Raw genomic sequence first — 22,624 nt, forward strand, 5'->3', positions numbered from 1 at the left:
GCTGGTGCTGGCCGGTCGGCGGTGACGGCGTCCGTCGGCGTCGTTCATCCTCCATGTAGGCATCGTTGGGATTGTTTATAGACTCTGCTCCTGGATCAATTCTCTTCGGATGAAAACCAAGATCGTGATGTAAGGTGGGACGGTGGCATCGTCTTCAACGTTGTTCCCTTCTTTAGGACGTCGTCTTGAAGATTTTGATCCCTCTGATGCTTCCTACGTGTGGACGTGCACGGTGGCTTCTGTGGCAACGATGATGACGGTGTGCAATGTCGGAGGCATGCTCTTCGTAGTGGTAGTCGGCCTTCTTCTCCGGCGTGTCCGTGGGAGTACCTCGACTGGTTGTTGCTGCGAATTCGAAGCCACGGTAGGGGCGGTGGTATACGATGAAGCATGACTCGCGGTTCGTTCAATGATCCTTCGTGACGACAACCTGGCCTAGTTCCTTTCGTTGTAGATTGTTGGAGTCGGAGTTGCGATGTCTAGTATGGAGTGTTATGTTCTAGCTCTTTGGGGCGGGGTTTTTTTTCTTTGATCTTGGGATCTTTGGTCCAAGGACCTTTATTATCTTGTTGTTTTTCGTTACTTCCTGCTATTATCATTGAATGTGAGCAATGTCGAATCTTAAAAAAAAATATTCCTACTACCTTTAATCGAAAAATTCCCTTTGTCCTTGGTGACCACATTCATCCTGTTATTCCGGCTGATAGCTAGCTGTTGGGAGTGGATGGAGAATTAATTAGCCAGGGACGTGCATGCCCCACGCAGCGCGCATATATATAAGCACCACCATGCATCTCCATGATCAGCACGTACGATTTACTGCTAGCCATCCCGTGCGTCCCCAGTGTGTTGCATTTGCACCACTTTCTGCATGCACGCTCGCATGCCTTGTGGTGCCATCGACATGCACATGGATTGGCTCTTCCTCCTGCAGCTTCTCATGTCGGCCGCCTGCCTCCTCGTGATACTGTTTCGTTATCGGGCTGCCAAATCCAAGAAAACGCGACGCCGGCGCTCCCCGGGGCTCACCCAGTGGCCGATCGTCGGCATCATCCCGGCCATCGTCTCCAACATCCACCGGATCTTCGACGGCGTCACCGGCATGCTGGCCCTCTCCGGCCTCAACTACCAGTGCCGCTTCTGGTTCGCCGGCTTCCGCTACTTCATCACCTGCGACCCGGCCAACGTCCGCCACATCTTCACCTCCAACTTCGAGAACTACCCCAAGGGCGACGTGTTCGCCCAGATGTTCGACATCCTCGGCGGCGGCATCTTCAACTCCGACGGCGAGCGCTGGCGGCGCCAGAGGACGAAAGCCCAGATGCTCATGACCACCCCGCGGTACCGCGCCTTCGTGGCGCAGTCCAGCCTCGACAAGGTGGAGCAGAGCGTGCTCCCGTTCCTCGCCCACGTCGCCGACTCCGACACGACGTGCGACCTGCAGGACGTGTTCACGCGCTGGTCCTTTGACACGACGTGCAACCTCGTCTTCGGCGTCGACCCCGGGTGCCTGGCCATCGGCCTGCCGGACGTGCCGTTCGCGCGCGCCATGGACGACGTGCTGCGTACCGTCTTCCTCCGGCACATCATGCCGGTGACGTGCTGGAAGGTGATGCGCAGGCTGGACGTCGGGCATGAGAGGAAGAACGCCGCCGCGCGCCGCACGGCCGACGAGTTCGTGGCGGCCACCATTGCTAGCCGCAGAGCCGCCTATAACAAGCAGGGCGCGGACAAGTCGGCGGCCGACCTGCTGTCCTCCTTCATATGCGACGAGGAGATAGCGGGGGACCCGGATGCGGACGTGTACATCAGGGACATGACGATGAACCTCCTGGTCGCCGGCCGCGACGCCACCAGCTCCGCCCTCTCGTGGTTCTCCTACCTCATCGCCACGAACCCGAGGGTAGAGAAAAAGCTCCTGGAGGAGCTGGCCCCCATAGCTGCCCGCAAACCCGTAGAACCCGATGGCATGGTGGCCTTCGAGGCCGGGGAACTGAAGAACTTGCTGTACCTGCACGCGGCGGTGTGCGAGTGCCTCCGCCTCTACCCGTCGCTGCCGACGGAGACAAAGGGTGTCGTCGCCCACGACGTGCTGCCGAGCGGGCACGAGGTGTGGCCCGGGGACAAGATCCTGGTGTTCAACTACTCCATGGGGAGGATGAAGCGGGTGTGGGGCGCCGACTGCCGGGAGTTCCGGCCGGAGCGGTGGATCTCCGAGGAGGGGAAGCTGCGGTACGTGCCGTCCAACAAGTTCGTGGCCTTCAACTCGGGCCCAAGGACGTGCCTCGGGAAGGAGATGGTGCTGGTGCAGATGAAGGTGACGGTGGCGGCCGTGGCGTGGAACTTCGCCGTGGAGGTGGTGCCCGGGCACGTCGTGGAACCCAAGCTCTCCATCATACTCCACATGAAGAACGGCCTCCTCGTCAGGGTCAAGAGAAGATCCGGTAATCCAGCCCAGCCATGATCGGCAAGCAGCAGTAACCTATGCTATGCGCGCGTACTTGTATCGTTGCATATGCACGTACTGATGTAAGTGTCTATATTCCTTCATTTTTATTCGTCCAGTGTGTTGTGTGTGTGCAGGTGTCAGCAAGCAGTACTACACTGTAAATCATGGTGGATATACATATATATGTTTCCTCCATTAGTTAATTGTATCAACTCGTTGATTGATTCGAAGAGATATTCGCACCGAAACCTATTGTCTATATATCGGTGGATTCGGGCCGGCATGCATAGTGCAGAGGCTAGCTTTGGTTTCACTCCCATCTCAGCTAACAAGACTGTATAAGTAGGGACAATGCCGGCAAGCATGCATGGTTGGTTTGGTTGCTTGCGAATCTTTGGTTTGCATGCACGCATGACAGTGTTTTAATTCAATGGCATTCAATTTCATTCCTTGATTCATCATGCTGTCATGCATGTGTTCCATCGAATTATGCTATGCATGCCATGTTCGTTCGTTCTGTATTGGTGTACGTGCAACCGGAGCTTATTGATTGAGCTGCCGCCCTGCCCATCATCACCGACTGATCGATCGCTTTCGCATCTACTCCCTCTTGTTCTCAAATACTCCAATAAAAGCTACATACAAAGTATAATGAATAAATTCACACTTTAAAATATATCTATATACATATGCATGTAGTTTAATAATGAAATTTCTAAAAAATATATATATTTAGAAACGGAGGGAGTCTAGAGTATCATGCAGGAATATCAAAGTTAGTGTGACGAGGACGTACCTCCCCTTTATCTTATTATTATTGCTGGAATGGAAGGACGGACACGGCTTCCTTGAATCTACACTCCCTCCATGCCATCAGTATGGAGAACCCACGTTCTTAGTGGTATTTTCACAATAAAAATACAGATTTTGAAACTACTTATGTACTCATTTGGGATATAAATTCATCGACCACCCATTGGTGACAGAATTGTCCTCGCCACTATTTTAAAAACGGTTTTGCTAATGCATATCTAGATGTGACACAAATATTGCACATCTTAATCATATATCATTGATCTTATATGGAAATTCGTGCGGGTATTTTCTTTTCCTTTTTATTTTTATTTTTCTAATGCTTGATTTAGTTATTTAGATCTGCAAAAACTATATCACATCTAGATATAACCGCAGATGCGCCCTTTAAAAAATAATCAGGATTTCAGATTTTTTTTTCCCCTTATATCCTTGACGAAAGCCATGGCTATTGGCTCTAAAAACAAATCCTTTTGCACAAAACATAAGTACATTATTGGTTTAGTTATGGGCTTGGTCATTCTTTTAGCCGCGGGATCAGCATTGTGTTGCCGCTCTGCGTTGTGTCGTCTACAGAGCTGGGCTATGTGGGCTTTTCTTCATTTTTATTAGCCAGCCAAAAAAGAAAAAGAAGATATGACCCAATGGTGTGAATTGTTGCTAGCTGTTTGCATTCCTCTTTTTGAATCATGTACAGGGGGTGTCCATGTGAATCGTTTCTAGCTGTTTGCATGTTATTGTCATTTGTTTTACTTTCTAAAATATTGTTATTGTCATTTGTTGATCGTAATTGCGAGGGTCAGCTCTTTTGTAATAACTTTCAGTTTTAGTTTTTTCTTTCCTGATTGATTGTTGTTTTCTTAATTAATTGCTGTTTCTTATTTTTTATTTTATTATTCACTATTAAGTAGAAATTTATTCCACTCTTTTCCCTTTTCCTAATTAAGTGTATTCATTTAATTTAATATTTAAAAAATCTGTTTAGGCTTTCATTATTTATTTTATTTTTACCTTCTAGGCTATTTTTGTTTTCTATTTTTGTTTTTTACTTTTATTTTATTTTTCAGTCCTTGTTTTATTTAATGTTTTGGTGTCTTTTTTTCCTTCTTATATCAATGACATCAATATTCAAAGTCGGGTTACAACTGCATGTTTTTAAATATGGTCGCAACTGCAAATATCTAGAGTCGGGTCGCAACTAGAAGTATTCAAAGTCGGGTGGCAACTAGAAGTATTTAAAATTGGATCACAACTGCAAGTATTCAAAATCGATTCGTAACTGCAAGTATTCAAAGTCGGGTCGCAACTGCAAGTATTCAAAGTCGGACGCAATTCCATGTATTCAAAGCCAGGTCGCAACTATAGGTATTCATAGTCGGGTCGCAATTGCAAGTATGCAAAGTTGGGTCGCAATTGCAAGTAGTCACACTTGAGTCGGAAATGCAAGTATTCAATACAAATTTTAAACTAGGGTCGCAACATAAAGTTTTTAAAGTGTTGGGGTGCAACTGCAAGTTTTAAGTGGGTCACTAAATCTTTTCAAGTTGGGGTCACCAAGTTGTAAATGGGCTCGCAACTACAAATTTTAAAATGATATCACAATTGCATGTTTCAAAACGGTTCACATTTAAAAAAATATATTCACTGCTGAAAACAACTTTTTTCTCGTCAGCTTTTTATCGGGTCGGACGACAAAGATATGCGTTGACATGAGTGGCTAACGGCAAAGACCAACTAACGGTGAATATTTGCTTCGTCATTTGTTTGGGCTTTAGCTCACGACAAAGACCCAATATAGCTCACGCCACAGATTGGCCCACGTCAAATATTGGCCCTAGACCTGGACCTGGATGAGTCATACATGATTTGCCGTTTGTTTGGACTTTAGCTGACAGCAAAGACCCATGAGAGATGACGGCAAAGACTGGCTCACGACAAACGTGTGTTATTTCACGGTGGAATAAATGGGAGCCAATCTTTGTTGTCTATCGTACTCGGACTGACGGCAAAGAACCTCTCTCACCCCCACATATTGTCACTGTTCTCCCCTCCCCCCCATGCCCCCCACCCACAGCGGTCTCCCCTCTTCCACCGCGTCGCCATCGGTCCCTCCTTCACCGCGTCGCCAACGGCCCCTCCACCATTGCACAGCAACAGGTGCCTCCTCCACTGCGCCGTCATCGACCCCTCCTCCACCGCGTCGCCGTCGGCACCTCCTCCACCGCGTTGCCAACGGCCCCTCCTCCACTGCGCCACCGTCGGCCCCTCCTTCATCGTGCCGCCGTCAGGCCTTTACCGTGCCCCCACCCTCCTCCATCGTCCCCGACCCCCCTTCATTGTGCAGTCATCGGCCCCAACTCCTTTGTGTCGGGCCTTTACCGTTCGCCCACCCGCCTCCACCGCCCCCGCACTCCCCCTCCCACTGGTGCTAGACTGTTGTTGGCCGCCCCTCGCGCTGGCCGTCCCCGAATCTTCCCCGCGTCGTTGTCGTGTCGTCCCCGATCCGTCCTCGCGTCGTTGTTGTGCCGTCGCCGAGGTCCTCCCTTTCATCTCCTTCTCGGTGATGATCCCCTTCTCCCCATCCCGCTTCGCCATCTCCACCATGGTAGCATCGCCTGTGTTCAGCTTTGCCCCCAAAGAGCCGCTGAAACGACCACGATGACGCCTAGAGGGGGGGTGAATAGGCTATTTAAAAACTTCTTCGGATTTGGCTTAAACCTAATGTGGAAATAAACTAAGAGGATACTTTTCAAGCACAAATCCTAAATGCAATAGGCACCGCAACGTGTACCAACAACACGATCTACCAAGATGGACACAACACAGTTACTAACAAGCACAAGTAAGTTACACAAACTTACTTGAGCTATATCACACGACAAGTAGGTGAACGACACAAGATACTAGATCACACTATAGCACACGATATATCAAAAGCTGCAAGTGTGAACGTGTGGATATAGAGGGTATGCTTAAATGATTAATCTTGTACAAAGAAATAGCCAACACAATATAATGAGCACAAACAATATGCAATGTATGTATGCTCAAGTAACACAAGTAAACCACAAGTAAGGAGTTAGGGTTAGGGATAACCAAGGTCACTGAGACAAAGATGTATCCCTATGTTCACTTCCTTGGAGGGAAGCTAGTCACCGTTAGAGAGGTGGATGTTACCACGAAGGCACACCAACGCCACGAAGGCTCACCCTATTCTCCCTTTGAGATAACACCACGAAGGCGTTTCTCAACCACTAGTGGTAAGCCTTTGAGGTGGCTTCCAAACCCTCACAAACTTTTCCAGGGGTAATCACACGGATTGATTCCTCTCCAAAGAACTCCGACCGCCTAGGAGTCTCCAACCTCCAAGAGTAACAAGATCACGGGGAATGCTCAAAACTTGCTCAAATCTCAAATAGCTTGGGTTGAGAGGAGGAGAGGGAGACGATCTATCTTTTGATTGGAACGACTCTCAAAGGGGCTCACAAATGCTCTTGGGATCTAAGATTTAGTGTGAGCAAATGTGTGTGAGGTAGAAATGTGTTCCTATGAGGATATGGATGTGTTGGGCACTCTCTCACGAAGTGGGAGAGGGGTATTTATAGTGGAGAGGGGAAAGTGACCGTTGGGGTCACTTAAGTCTGATAGTGGTCGGACGTCCGACAGTTCTCGGATGTCCGGACGCCCACAAGGGGTCGGACGTCTGACAGGGGTCGGTCATTCGAGGGATGTATATATATCAGGAACCACTGTATAGATATCATGAATCACTGTATAGACGAACAGGGACCGGACGTCCGGAGGGAGCCGGATGTCCGAGACTTTGGCTCTGTTCACGGGCACCGGTTTTTCGAAAGCAGTCGGACGTCCGGCCCTCGGACGACAGGGGGAGGCCGGAAGTCCGAGTTATTTGACTCTGGATTTCTCTGGTGCAGGGTTCCGGTTTTCCAAAGTGGTCGGGCGTCCGGCCCTCAGACGTCCGGAGGGAGCCGGAAGTCCGAGTTATTTGACTCTCGATTTCTCTGGTATAAGGTTCCGGATTTCCGAAGTGGTCGGGCGTCCGGCCCTCGGACGTCCGGAGGAAGCCGTATGTCCGAGGCATTGGTTATGTTTTGAGATAAAAGCAGAGCAGTGGAGATGTGGTATGAGCAGAAAAGTAGAGATGTAGTTTGAGCAAGTTCATCGCAAAACCTGTGATCCCCTCTTAATAGTGCGGGATCCCTAAAGACTCAAGAATCATAAAAGGGTACTGATGATCCATACTTGAGTGTATACTTTTATTCGCTGATCATCACTCCGCACCACTAGCGTCAAAGGAACTGATACCTTTGAGTTAGCCCTTTCACTTGAGCTTGATGTTGTTGTTCCTTCTTGGCTCAAGTTGAAAGCAAGACATGATCAAGTCTTCAAGTAGCTCTCTCATACACAATGTGGAAAGCCTAGCTTATGTATTCATCTTCATTTGTCCACCATGTGAACATCCACAAGAATCAAGCATGTAGTGCTCAGGAATGCTTATCTTGATCTTGTCCTTGTTAGCACATGAGCTTGTCCTTATCAACACATGATCATTAACAACAACCTAAAGGGGATTAGTGATTAGTTATCTATATGTGTGTTGTTAGCAACACCAAAACACGATTAAGGGCATGACTGCACTTTCAGCCGCCTCCCCCCGACCATATCCACCACAAGACCCACGCTCCCTCCGCATCATGGGTTCTCCATGGCCATCAGTTGTCTAGTTCATTTTGATGTTTTTTAGATTATGGTGTACGTGGTAGTAGTTACGTTTGAGAAAATTTATTGTTAGTGCACACAAACTACTTTGTGTTCCATATGAAGTTCATCTGTGGTCAGATCTTTGGAACTGGAGCTTGCTCACCTAAGCACATAGAGTTCCTTTTAGCATATATGTTGGGCTTCTCTATTAATTTTCCTAGTCTAATTGATGACACCTTGTTGAACCTTCCCTTGCAAGCATGACCTCACGCCAGGAGGAGTATTATTCTGATAAGAAGCTCCTATTTTTATTTTTATGAATTTTGCAAGTTATCTGTTTCCTACCACACATTAAATAAACTAGCATGTGGTGCTTTTAATTAAGTTGTACTTTCTTAGAGCATGGATGTGAGTAATTTAGAGAGTCATATAAACTTGTTTGCTTTGAAGACAAAAAAGATATCCACATGAACTCTGAAACGTCCAAACTGAAAGAGCGAACTCTCAAAACTTCCGTATATCACTGTGTGACTGGAAGGTCTTAAATGTTACACGAAAAAAAGACAAAGTAACCTAAATATGTGGGCATCGTATTTTTTTCTTTAGATTTGATCGTTGAACTCCAAGATGGTGTTGATTAGATGCACTCGTAGATGTTGTTAATTAGATTTTCGTGTGAGTGCTTATGTTGGTGATGTCGTTGATTTTCATGTGCAAGGATCTTCCCTTCACCTCCAGGAGCACCTTTGGACCCGTTGTCGTTGTCGTCGTTGTTCGACTAGAGGTGAGCTCGGCTATCGTCTCCTTACCCTCCCGTATTTTGCACTGTTTCGGTCATCGTTCCGATGCGACTAGATTTTACTTTCATGTCAAGTCTCGTAACCTAGGCGTCTCCCGTTCGAAAGGGCGACATCTATAAATATGCAGGTCTTTGCTTATTTATAACAGTCATCCTTTCGGATTGTCCACGTTATTCATGGACAGCCCGAGTATGTGTAGATTGAGTTTCGTTTCCCGTGCTCTATTTCGGTCTCACGAAAAAATTTGTCAGCGCCACCCTATTGTTCTCTAGGCATATATTCTCTCGGCTTGTTGTCGAGACATGTATTTGAAGAACAGCGGGAAGGTGCTGCCAAAATTTTGCCTCAGACCGGAGTAGAGCATGTTTCCCTTTTGTTTCGGCCTTCGAGGCTAGGTTACCTCGCCTCTTCGGGTAAAGTATGAGCTCGGTTAGGTCTCATTTATAATATACCGCTTCTTATGAGAATGGTTCGGAAGTTTGGAACTCGTCGGTCAAGCCAAGGACTTCGGATCTGAGGTTATCTTCATGAAGGGAATCGTCCTCGTCATAGAATACCAGTTAGGGGGCTACTGGCGGTGTCCTGGACTAGGGTACCAGCCTAGTCGGCCCATGCTATTCGGATAGGGTCGATGGGCCCTCATTCTTCTCAAGATGGACTCCCAAAACTGTACAACGCGGTGTTATCAAGACTACATTTGCCGAAGGCTTGACGTATACTCCTCGACTTCTCCTGCCGCCTCCACGCCAAGATACCGACCTTGTAACCCTAGAAACCCTACATGGCGTGTATGTAAGCCACAGGGTTTAGCCTGTAGAAGACACATCAACACAATATCATTCACCTAGTCCTAGAGTTTGAACACATCTGGCGATCTCGAAGTAGATCAACCCTGTATTTGATACTTCCCCATTGATAGAAACAAGAGCAGGATGTAGGGTATTACCTCCATCAACAGGGCCTCGCCTGGATAAACGTTGTCCCCTTGTTCCCGTTACCATCCATCCGAGATCCGCGGCTCGGGACCCCCTTCCCCGAGGTCTGCCGGTTTTCCACCCACAAAGGTGTAGTGTCAAGAAGTTATATTGATCTTTATATCATGAAGATTCACACAAGACCTTGAATCCCTCTACCAAATCTTGCTCTTGGACGCCTAGATATCAAAGAAGAACTCAATTAAAGAGGAACTCAATTGAAGATAGAAAAAAACTTTACTACCCTAAACTATTGCTATTCATGTATAAGTTTAGAGGAGTGATTGGTAAATGGTCGATTTTTCTAGCTCCTAGTTGACTTATGTTCGACAAAAAGTGTAATTTACACTTAATAAGAATTGCGACTAGGTGAAAAATTGTAACCGACTAGGACTTAAGAAAAGAATAGTTGACTCGGGCATTGATGGGTACAACTTCAATCTAGTAAAAATGCAACTTGCACTTTTTAATATTGAACAAAATACCCCTTGAATTTTTACACTTAGTTCTTAATAGACATCTCAAATAAATGGAAAGTTTAACCATGCCTATTATATGCACATATAGATGTTACAATGGTACGTAAATGCGAGCTTATCAGGTAAATAGATGTCACACGTCCCTAAAATGCACCATGTTTTTGTTATAATTAGTAAATTAACCTTGGAAAATAAAAAATATAAATCATGTTTAGTTTGCCCAATTTTACTACTTTGGAAAAATGAAAATGTCAATCCATGTAGTGTTTAGAATAGATCTCTATATATTATAATTTTCGGGCAAATGACATAACAAGAAACCATCATATTATGATTTGACAATATTTACACTTCACCGGTTGATTCTTACATGTGGACAGGAAACTTGTTCGCAAATGAAGGGTCCCTATAATAAGCGCTTGGGATATTTTGTGGTTAGATGTCTTGACACAAAAGATGTGTTATTATTTCCAATGTAAAAAATGTGTTTTCCATAATTAAAAAGGTACAAATCATGTTTAATTTGCATTTTATATGGCATAGCATCCGCATGGAAAGCGTGAATTCGGCAATAGAGACACTATTGAGACTACAAGTTAACATGAGCCCATGACATTTTACAGCTTTAGCCCTTCTTTATATCTTCATTTCCCTTTTTCCCTACCTCTATCCCTAGCCTTCCTATCCCTGGTGCGGCTTGGTTGCTCTTCTATACTCATCTGGTACTTCCTTCCCCATTGCTCAATGTATGTAATTTGGTGTGAAATCACTCAGTTACAATAATCACATGGTAGTAATCAACGTATGCAATGCAATGGACATGCGTAAATAATTCTCATATCCATTGTGTATCATACTTGTATCTAGCTAGAACCTAACAATGCCTCATTTGGGCTTGTTATATGGACCGGTGTTTGCTAGCTGGCTTTGGAAGTTGATACCAAACTCCTTCCTCACTTTTTGAACATATATTATGATAGTCATTTTCTTGGTATTATATATTTATATCATTGTGTGTGATGTTACTTTTCCAAAATAAATTTCTAGTGACATAAACGTACAATTTGGCCAACCATCTTGCAGCTACCCCTGCCTCTTGCACACACAAAAAACCCATAGCTCCAAGAAAAGGGGAGAAAAAAATCAACGCATGGAGATCTAAAATTAGAAACCATGCATCATTGACAAAAAAATCGGGAGAGCCAGCTCCACGCACGACTTCTAGCAACAAGCCAAGCGCCCTTCGAGCTAGTAGTGTTTGTTCACCCCTTCCCCTTCATTTAGGTCTAGCCGTCGGCACACAACATTAGTAGGAGTTCCCATACTTTTAGTTCATTAAAATTTAGATTCTCCTATGGCACAACTATTCGCATCTTCGGATGGTTATTTTCATTCTTCGGTTGTTCTGTTTGAGGTGTGGCCTTTTGGATTTGGTGGGTCTCACATTGCCGCCTTTTTTCTCGCAGGCATGAACAACCACCCCCCTCCCCTCCCATTTTATTAGAAATTCCTCGGTATGCTCTACCACTAGATTTGATCACCAAACACCCATTGATTGGTGGGAGATCATCAGAGCTGGAGGCCTTCCTCGACAAGTGGTGTGTCGTTAATGGTCAATTACCTGCTAATGTCGTACATGTGGTCGATATGCAAATTATTCTACCCCCGATGTATATTAGAGGCCATATGCTTGTTGTTGCCAAAAGTGGCCATGTATGATACGAAGTTGTGTACATCTCGGACATGATGGTAGAAGCCCCCTAGTTTTCGTTGGTAATATATTCTCTTGAAAGGTCATCTGCGGAAGGACATGACTCGCAGATTCGAAATTGTAAACTGGTAGATCACGAGAACTACGTCAACTGAGAGGTTTCGGGTCAGACAAGGTAACAGTGAGCTTTGCATGTTTGTTTGTTACAATTAGGATAGAGATAACAAGACAATAGAGGATCGATATTTCTGAGAGGATTTGGCTGGTTAAGATAACATGCATCCTTTACAAACCTAGGAACATATATGGAGAGAGGAGGAGATAGGTGCATGGAGCCAACTACGCATGACACGGTAGCAACATGTGGAAATGGGTGCATGGTAATTTATGGGCTAACTCCATTTGACGAAATAGGTAATACTAAAAAGAATTATCAAGTTTGGTTTTCTACCTTCATTTAAGATTTATTTTTTGTATCATAGGTCCTTTATGTAATATATTAAAGTTCCTCTATAAGTAATGTATATTTTTGGAGCTACTATGTAAAAGTGTCATGTCTCTAAATCAATTAATGAAATCTAACACCTTCTAGGGCATCATTTTTGCCTAAGAAAGCATAGGTGATACCTTCTATTCTTTTGCCTCCATTTATGATCTCAAGGATCATCACATCGAGAAAGTAGCACACTTCCACATCCCCGTTAGCTTACACTCTCCATGCTGCTATCATCCATACGGCGGTAACACTCTCTTTTTAAGGGATTGCGGACGCACTAGGAAGCTCATAAGGTTAACCTAACATGCTTCATTCATTCATTTTGAAAGCATATTATGATATTTTAGAGAACTTTGGGCATGGAGTCCTTTCCATGGAATACATGGAGGCAATCTAGTATCGGATCCCAAAGATCATCGTCAAGGGAATCTAGAGAGCAGTTGTTACTGTTGTAGATACCGAAACCGGAGAGTAGATATCGATAAAGAAGACAAATGGTGTGCTTTAGTATGTCTCATATGCCACTTGCGTTCAACGGGAAATCAAGCTTATTCATCTACTTCAAAACATAGTTTTTTTAGAGAGAGAACTCCAAAACATAGTTGAGATCAAACACATCATGCTTCCCCATACCCGAAGAAGATAAATGATGTGTTTGAGCATGCTTCATATGTCATACACCACTTGCATTGTAGCACAAGTCAATTTGTGTCGAAAGTGTAAGTTCCACATATTTTCAAAATGTGTGAAAGTTACGCTTTCACCACTTTTAAGTTGCACTTTCATAAATTGATCGGATATGTCCATGTGTGATTCGATTGCTCTTTTTTTACCTAGAACTATAATCATGTGTCCTTAATGGTTCATTGCCTGCTACTCTAGTTCATGTGGCTGATCCCAACTTCGTCTACCCTTTATGTGGACTGGACGCCATGAGCTTGCTATAGCTAAAAGCGGTCATGTATGGATGGAAGTTGTGTATGTCTCAGACATGATTGCAGAAGCTCCATGGTCGTCATTGTGATAGCATCTCTTGCAAGGTCGTTCGTGGAAGGACATGATTGGCCCATTTGAACTTTTAGACATGTAAATCACGGGAACTACAACAACCAAGAGGTTTTTGGTCGGTAAAAGTAACAAAGAGCTTTGCATGTTCGTTTTTACGAGACCACGAGAACTAGAAAAGCAAGAAGTTTTGGGTCATTCGGAGTAATAGAGAGCTTTGCATGTTCGCCTGTTACGATCAAGCAAAGAGATCGGGAGAAATGAGGGGATCGGTATAACCGAGAGGCTTTTGGTCGGTCAAGGTAATATGTGGCCATTATGATCTAGGAATATATAAGGAGAGAGAGCAGGAGGGGAGGAGGATATAGGTACATGGAGTCAATTATGTATGATGCAGTAACAACGGGTGGAAATGAATGCACAATAATTGAAGGGGTGAGTCCATTTGATGAAAAAGGTATTACTGAAAAGAGTTATCATGTTTGGTCTTGTGCCTTGGTTTGGGCATTATGTTATATATCAAAAGTCATTCGTGTAATATGATGAAATACCTCTATAATTTATGTCTAAATTGTGGGCCTCTCTTTCACACTATGATGTCCCTAAATTATTTGATGAAATCTAACACATTCTAGGACATGAGCTCATTTTTTTCTAAAAAAAGTGTAGGCAATGCCTTTCATTCTTTTACCTCTCTCGATGATCTCAAGCATCGTCACATCGAGAAAGTAGAGGTCCTCTATATCCCCAATGGCTAGGTTGTCCCGTCGTCATCCCCCATCCGGTTAACACTTCCTTCGTTCGAGTTTGTGGTTGCACCATGCCGCTCATAAGGCTACTCTAGTATGTTTTTAATGCATTTTGAAAGAAAATTGTGATCTTTTAGAGAACATTGGGCATGGAGTTCATCACGGGATACATGATATAGATACCCAAATGGAGGAACGTATATCGATACATAATTAATATAAATTATGTGTTTGAGTATGTCTCAGATGCCACTTGCATTCTACAAGAAATCAAGCTTCTTCAGTCACTCCAAAGCGTAGCTTTTTTAGAGAGAGAACTCCAAACATAGTTGAGATCAAACACATCACACTTCCCCTATCAAAAGAGAGTTCAAAGACATTAATATTGTTTATGAGCTTAGATATCCATCGGATTATGAGCTTAGAACTCCCTCATCATTTTGGTGAAACGTATTTCATGGGCTATTTATTTGCTATCAACTAGATTTTCTGTTATAGTTGTGGTTTAATTCAAATGAAATGTCATATAAAACTCACCGTAAATATAAAGTTCAGTTTGTGTTTTTTGTTACTCCATCCATAACATATTGGTCACTATTTTTGTGAAGTATGTTTTACATGTTGCTTGTTGGCAGTGGAATGTAGCTGGTGTTGTACCAATAGTTTCATCAAAATGTAGTGTTGTACATAAGCTTTTTTGCGAGGGGTGGCATACATAAGCTTGGCCACACATACAAACGCGTACCTCTATGTATGACTATTGTGTGTGCCAAAACCAGTTTTAAAGTCCCAAGTGCTTCAGAAAAGTGTAACTTGCAATTTTATAGAAAAAATCAGCTAGGTGAAAATGTCAGGAAGTTACTTTTTCACTATATTTAATTTGCAGTTTCATAGTTTTTCGCTTTGCTTGTAAATCGGCTCTTATTTGGCATCCCACTTCTGAACTTTTTCATCTCGTGAGTGGAAGTTGAGACCTTTTCCAGTATCTTTATCTAGGAAGCAGGACTGGCTAGTGGAACTTAAGACTTTTTCCAGTATCATTATCCAGGAAGAAGGACCTCATGGGCTAATTGACGTGGTTCTCGCTAGTGGAACTTGAAACTTTTTCCAGTATCATTATCCAGGAAGAAGGACCTCATGGACTAATTGACGTGGTTCTCGCTAGTGGAACTTGAGACTTTTTCCAGTATATTTATCCAGGAAGAAGGACCTCATGGACCTAAGTGGCTACTTCCTAATTCTCTCCTTTTGTGTAAAGATTCTATTGATTCCCAGCCAAGGAAGTGACCTGCTTAACAGAGCCAATAATAAAGGGAGGGAGGGAGTCGGTGGACCAAGAATCGAACCACTTATCTCTCTATTGAGAGCTAACTCCACTAACCACGACGTCACAGCATTCGCGGGTGTCTACTAATCTCCTTTTCGGCATTTATACTTAAAAAGGGATATCTACATTTTTATACTTAACTCGCTAGTGGAATTAACTTCGCGAAAGGTGCCTCTCAAAAATTGGAAAAAATATGTTTTTTATTTTTTTCATGAGAGGCACGGTTTTGCCCTTGTAAGAAAAAAATATTTTTTGCTAGAGGCACGGTCGTACTTCCACGAGAGGCACGACCATGCCTCTCAGAGAGGAAAAAGAACGCGAATAAAACTTGTTCTTTTTTCCCTATCGCGAGAGGCACTGTTTTTTTGGTTTGGTTTTTTCACGAAAAGAAGTTTGTTAAAACATATCAACATGCGATCTAGTTTTGATTATCTCGACGCAAAAAATACAACGGTGCAAATGGTTCAAAATTTGAATGCACGATTTAGAAGATAAAACATTTTGAAAATATAAATCTAAAAAAAAGGAAACTTTCGGGTTGTGACAACTGACACGCATGCAGTGCGCCACTGGACGTAACCTGGAAAGATGCGAATGATCCTTAAAAGGTGTACTCTTCATTTTTGTGATTTAGTGTTTTCCGGTGCTTGAAAACCCTTGCAACTACTTTCTTCGTTCCTAAATATAAGATCTTTTAGAGATTTTATTAAAAGACTACATACTAAGCAAAATGAGTGAATCTACATTCTAAAATATATCTATATATATCCGTATATAGTTTATAATGTAATATCTAAAAGGTCTTATATTTAGGAATGGAGAAAGTAGAATCAAAACAGGCTCTACGATTTAGTCCACTACAATCCTTACTGGGCCCACAACAGCAGCCCATTCTTATTCTCCTTCATATTCTCGAGCACCACAAGCCGTTCAGCCCGCTCCAAACAGGCCGTAAGCACCACCGGGCCACTCACGCTAAGCAATAGAGCATCGTGGACTGAAGGGTAGGCGACTCCACTCGAAAAGAAAAAAAAGGAATGGTAGGCGACAACACCGACAGTATACACATCTCGGCTGGCATGCATACGCCTACCAAGAGGAAACAAATTTTGCATTCAAACACATCTTGTGATCGGGCCATGCGACTCTGACGATCCCAACCCTTATCCCTACTACACATTGGCTCCATCCAGCGGCAGGTTCCGAGGTCGGCAGTGTGGACGAGCAGTAAAAGTCAGCAGCACTGAACAACAAAAACTAAGTGAAAGCCCTGCTCTAGAAGATACTACTCCCTCTGTTCCTAAATATAAGGCATTTTTAGAGATTTCAACATAAACTAGATACGGAGCAGAATGAATGAACCTACACTCCACTCGAAAATATGTCTATATAAATGCGTATATAGTTCACATTGAAATCTTCAAAATGGGTTATATTTAAAGAACGGAGGGAGTAGTAGTTTAGAAACGTTACCATGGAAACTATCCAACCAGGTCAGATTCTAAATCTGCGGCTAGCTGCAAACACTTATCAGATCACACAGGAGACTAATCTAAGATTACTTTCTGCATAGAAGGACTACATGTAGTTTCCTCTCAGGAAAACAAGAGAATCAATCAATGTACTCCTAGAACCCTACCTAAATTAAGCAACCAAGAGAGGGTGGTAATAGTGCAGCCCAAAGACAAAAAACCATCTTGAATTCCAACCGATTCACATGAGCCCCAGCCAGCCAGCCAGCCCCAAAGGAAAGAACAGTTTCTTTTTCTGAACTTGCCTCCTCTCCTTTACCCCTCTCTCTCATCTCTCATCTCTCATCGTGCATGCGATGTGGGTATGGCACCCCTCACACCACATGGCCAGAGAGAGGAACAAGAGCCAAAAAACAGTCCCCTCTGTATCCCACTCACCACCGTCCAACGCCCCTATCGAAAATGCACACCATGCCCCAATGCTTTCCCTTGTCCAGTTGCTACCTCCTCCTCCCTCCATGCCTCCAGGTCAGTAATCTGCAAGCAAGCACACAAATTGTTCAGGATAATATATATGCAGGAGATTTAGATTTTGGAGCAATGGTTGGTTGCTGCAAACTCAACACTGGCAAAATGAACAGTGTCGACTCACCGTCCTTCTTCTTGACCAGGCTTCGGGCGAAGAGCAGGCAGATGACCAGGAAACCCAGGGCCAAGGCTCCACCCAGCACGATGGCCACAGTCTTGGCCGTCTGCTGCCCTGAGATGGATGCACAAGGAGGAGAATGAATGGCCAAAGTTCACAGATCAAAATAAAAATCAAACTAGGGATGATGATACCACGTCTAATCATGGGTACAATCATACAATGCCTATCTCCAGTAAATCCAGAAAAGAAAAGGTCCTGGCATCAAACAATGTACGAGTACTACTGCTACTAGGTGCTAGTGGAAAACAGCTTTTCTCAAAGACCGAGCAGACAGATGCATAAAGAACTCGCTAATCTAGGCACCTGCTGCCATACGCTACTTCTAAGCTCAGAAACGAAGTAGTATAATGGAGTTATCAGTGATGATGGACTAAACAGTGCAAAAAACAAGCATAATTGACAAAAGAAAGCTGGAACAAGATCAGTTGAACGCTGTCCCTCAAATCTTAAGCTGACCAACCAAGAAAGAAACAAGATCATGCCACTGTCTGCATCAGAGTTCCACTTTGACATCGGGAAGATACGCTCATAAATCATAACTCCTACCTACCAAACACTGGACCATCCAATGCTTGTTTGTAATCCAAATGGTTAGCACCTGAGAGGGCACTAATCCATATTTAATAGTACTACAAATTCGTCCAGACGAGTGGCCAAAATCCACCAAACCAAGGAACACAAGGCGCTCCCTCAATCAATCCCCATCAATCGATTCCAAACCAGAGAATCATGCCAGGATCTCACCTACACATGTACTACAAACAAATCCACCGACAGCAGTTCACATGCTTAAACTAGCCAGTACTAGCAAGAATCATGAAGCAAGCTACACAATCCTACCACATTTTGCCCAAAGTGCTGAACACATGCAATCTAATATTCGCTATTCAGATTTCAGATTGGATCACTGCAGAATGAAGCGAATCAATATTCTAAGTGTGGTTGGAATGGAATGAAATGCGCCGGCAGAAATTAAATGGAAGCCAGGAGGAAAGGAAAGGAAAGGAAAGGTAGTATAGAAGTACCTCCGAGGCCGCCGCCGCCGCCACGGGGCACGCCGTGGGGGTAGTAGCTGTAGGTAATGTAGCACTTGTCGAGGTAGACCTGGCCGGAGGGGGCGCCGCCGCACTCGACGGCGACGCGCTGCACGGCCTGGGTGACGCAGTTGCTGCAGTCGACGTTGGAGAGGTCGCCCTCGCACTGCGCCAGCGCGTAGACCTGCTGGAAGCTGGTGGCGAAGAAGCCCCCCGCGCTGGTGCCCGCGCCCCCCTCGAGCTGGCTGAAGGCGGTGCCGCGGCGCGTCTCGAAGTCCGGGGCGCCGCCGTCGCCGCCAGCGCCGGAGCCGCAGGTCTTGAAGAGCATCTGGACGCCGGAGACCTGGGGGAAGCCGGAGATCTCGTAGAGCGCGAGGCAGCCGTTGAGCTGGACCCGCGCGGCGACGGCGGCGCCGCAGAGGTCGCGCCAGGAGGACATGGCCCGGGCGACGCAGGAGGAGCAGTCCGGGCCGGACAGGTCGCCGCGGCACTGGAAGAGGCCGAAGACGGAGGCGGAGGCCGAGGAGGCGGAGGCCGAGGAGGTCTTGTAGAACTTGGCGGAGGCCGACTGCGCGGCAAGCGCCGAGGAGAGCGCCGCGACGGTGGGCGGCGGGCTTCCCCCCGGGAACGTCTGGTTGGCGCAGCCCTTGTAGACGACGGCGTACAGGTCGGCGCACGACGCCGGGCGCGGCGCCGTGGAGAGGATGAGGGCGAGCACGGCGGCGGCGGCGAGGAGGAGGCCGCCGGCGCCCATCTGGCCGGGGGTCTGTGTGGTTGCCCTCGGTGTTGCGCCGGAAGCAGAGCTCACTCCACCACCCCCTGTTTTGGCGCTGGTCTGGCGGTGGTGGTGGTGTGTATGCGCTTGCGAGTTGCGGCCTGCTGCTGGTTGCTTCGCTTCGTTCTCTTTCTCTCTCGCTCTCCGCGTGTCAGGTCAGGTGGCTCCACACTTGTTTTGTGTGTGATTTATTTGGGAGGGGGCGTCCGTTTCAGCTGACGATGGTAATGCCGCGCAGTTAATGGGGTGGCAGAGAAAAGCACGCGTTTTTTTTTTTTTTTGGAACGGGGAGAAAAGCACGCAGTTTGGGTGAGCAGTGCTGCGCAAATCTGTTGGTTTGCTGTTGCGTTGCGTGCACAGGCCATGGACCGGATAACTTCTTGGCTCTACTAGTACGGCTCAAAGCTTGCAACGGCAGGAGGGAAACACGGAGGAGGGGACGCGAAACTGCTCTTTCGATTGGATAGGTATATGAACCATTTCTTTACTCTGACTCCATCGTCCGACCCCATCCTGTCTGTGGTCCCGTCCGTTCGAGGTAAAAAGGACAAACCTTTCGGCCCATCGCGGGACGGTCCGGATCCATCGTGTCTGTTTTATGTACGTAACGATCCATTTTCGAACGCATACATGCTCCCCAACGCTCGTACCGTGGAGCGACGTCCACCTCCCCAACGTCTGACACATCTCCGTCGACCGGGTCCCGATTCCGCCGGTGCCGACGAGCGGTCGTGCGCGCCGAGCGAGATCGAGCGCCGCCCCGCCTCCTTCCCGATGACATGTACTACGACAACAGCTACGCCGTCGACTTCACCCTGTGGGACACATGGCTCAGGAACGAGCACGACGTGCAGCGCGCCTCCTACTTCGCCGGCACGGTGTCGGGGTCGCGGCGGCCACGGGAGGTGCGCAGGCGTACACGGGTGCGCGGCCTCATGCCCACGTCGTCGCCTTCCCCATCTCCGTCACCACCTCCACCTCCTCGCATGACAGCGCAGGAGGAGGCCTGGCTCATGCAGCGTGTCATGGAGGACTTCATGATGACGCATGATGAACGCCAATGGCCGGGCCTAGAGGACGCGATGGCCCTCTCTGTGTCCGGCGACGTCGTCATCCACGAGCTGGTGAAGGAGGAGGAGGTGATGGAGGACGCCCCGGTGGTCGCGTTCCCTCCGGATCTAGTGGGCCAACAATGAAGCTGGTCGTGCACGGAGCCGGAGATGGCGCACGCAGTGGGGGCGTGAACTGGTGCCCCACGCCACCGCGGTCACCGGAGCGGGATGTCTCGCCACAGGAGGAGGTGTTGCACGCACCTGCCAGCTTCCAGCCCGCCCCCGCGCACCACGGACCCCGGCACATCCCTGGACGCCACTGGCCTACGTCGACCTCGTTAGCGACGGCGACGACGACGACACCGACGACCAGTGAAGACGTCAACGGTTACGGCATCAACGGGCTTTTTTTATGTTAATTATGTTAAACTGGGTTGTTTTTGTGGCCGTGAAAACTGGGCCGTTTTTTTATGTTAATGTTATGTTTTAAGTTTTTTTAAGTGCGTTTATTTACTTTTTAGTTAAGTTTTTCTATTTTTTAATCAAGTCCAACACGGACATGGTTTGGGATGCGGCCGCGTGGTGGGCACATGCACGACCCAACAGACAAAAGCGGACATGGACGAACCTATTGTTGTCTCAAACGAACAAAATCCGGTCAAACCGGACATCCGTTTCGGATCGTGCGGTGGATTTGGCCTAAGTCTCCCCTAATAATAAAGCGCGCAACGCTTTTGTTGTCCGTCGTCGGTCATTTTGCAGAAAAGTCCTCGCAGTTTTATATAATTAACTCGCAGTCCAATTTTAAGTCACAACGACCCGTTTTTGTCATTTTGCAGAAACACCCTCACAGTTTTAGATAATCAACCCGCAGTCCATCTTTTAGTCATAGCCGAATCGTTTTTTGCATTTTTTAGAAAACTTTCTAATGTTTCACGTATTCAACCCGTCCTCCCTATGTAAGTCAGCCGAAACGTTTTTTTCCGTTTTAAAAAAACTGACTTTTCAGTTAATCTATCCATATTTTATCTAAAACAAAATTATCCATATCTTTTAAACCGTAACTCTGATTTTAACATGTTATATATGAAATTTGATTGAAAAAATGTGTAGAATCTAAATAGAATGTTATTTTTAACTCTTGAATACTTCTTATATATTATTTTTGATGCAAATTTAATCTGTAGTGCACGTTCCTTTTTTTTCTCTTTCCGGCGATCAAACGAATTGCAATAAACATCCATTAAATTAAAACCAAATTGAGAGGAAAGAAAACATCGTTAACCACACATGCACACCTTTGTAAAATCTCGTAGGGAGAAACAACATATTTTTCATCTTATTCCGACTGACTGTACATTCAAATGCATTTTCGTTATGTGTGCACTGAGGTCATCGTCGGTAACACAAATGTGATGTCATGTGAAAATATATTGCGTTCAGAACGTGTGTTATTTTTTTCTTTCGTTGCAACGCACGTGCTTATTTGCTAGTATACATAAACCATTTTCTTAGAGGACAATGTCCATCTCTTACTCGACTTGTTTTTTTTTTTTTTTTTGACTTGGTAGTGAAGCACCATGATAACGATAATGATACTCGATAAGTAAAGATGGCTTGGTCTGGTGGAAAGGGACGCCGAAGCTTTGCCGATGGAGACGACGGGACTGCGAGGGGTGGTGAATATGATGGCAACCTTTTGAATAAACTCTTCTGTCTTCAGATCGGCACGAGAGCGACGCTGGCGGCGAAAAACAATCCATCTGCTACCGCTAGCAGTCATGGTAATAAGTGCAGTGCGTACGGGGTTTGGTGAGCAAGACGACCATGTTTCCGCGTACGGTGCCTGGAGCGATGCACGTACGGTGGCTGCGGGTGGGGGTTTTTGGGTCCCGGGCGTCAAGGGTTGCGCCGTCTTGGCATCTGCGCAGAGTCTCTCGCACACGGGGTTGAGGGAAATTCCAACCGGGCGAGCGATTTCGTTCTTTTTTTTTTTTCCGTTTGGTTCGGTCAACGGACACGAACGTCCGTTTTCGTAAATGTGTCGGCTCGTGCGA

At 45.9% G+C, this 22,624-nt stretch overlaps 2 protein-coding genes across 2 annotated transcripts; one reads left to right on the plus strand and one right to left on the minus strand.

The window, feature by feature from the left end:
- The first annotated feature begins 810 nt into the window (after positions 1-810).
- On the plus strand, positions 811-2,679 carry LOC123447381 (noroxomaritidine synthase-like). The gene has a single exon (XM_045123979.1). The coding sequence runs from the start codon at positions 872-874 to the stop codon at positions 2,462-2,464; it is 1,593 nt and encodes a 530-aa protein (XP_044979914.1). The 5' UTR covers positions 811-871; the 3' UTR covers positions 2,465-2,679.
- A 14,381-nt stretch (positions 2,680-17,060) lies between these two features.
- On the minus strand, positions 17,061-19,612 carry LOC123449855 (plasmodesmata-located protein 3-like). The gene is made up of 3 exons (XM_045127206.1): positions 18,732-19,612; positions 17,650-17,757; positions 17,061-17,534 (listed from the first exon to the last, which is right to left on the minus strand). Exons 1-3 carry the CDS (start codon positions 19,492-19,494, stop codon positions 17,527-17,529), a joined length of 879 nt encoding a protein of 292 aa, XP_044983141.1. The 5' UTR covers positions 19,495-19,612; the 3' UTR covers positions 17,061-17,526.
- Positions 19,613-22,624: the final 3,012 nt, after the last annotated feature.

The sequence above is a fragment of the Hordeum vulgare genome, chromosome 4H (assembly GCF_904849725.1).
Source record: "Hordeum vulgare subsp. vulgare chromosome 4H, MorexV3_pseudomolecules_assembly, whole genome shotgun sequence".
NCBI classification, from domain to species: Eukaryota; Viridiplantae; Streptophyta; class Magnoliopsida; order Poales; family Poaceae; genus Hordeum; species Hordeum vulgare.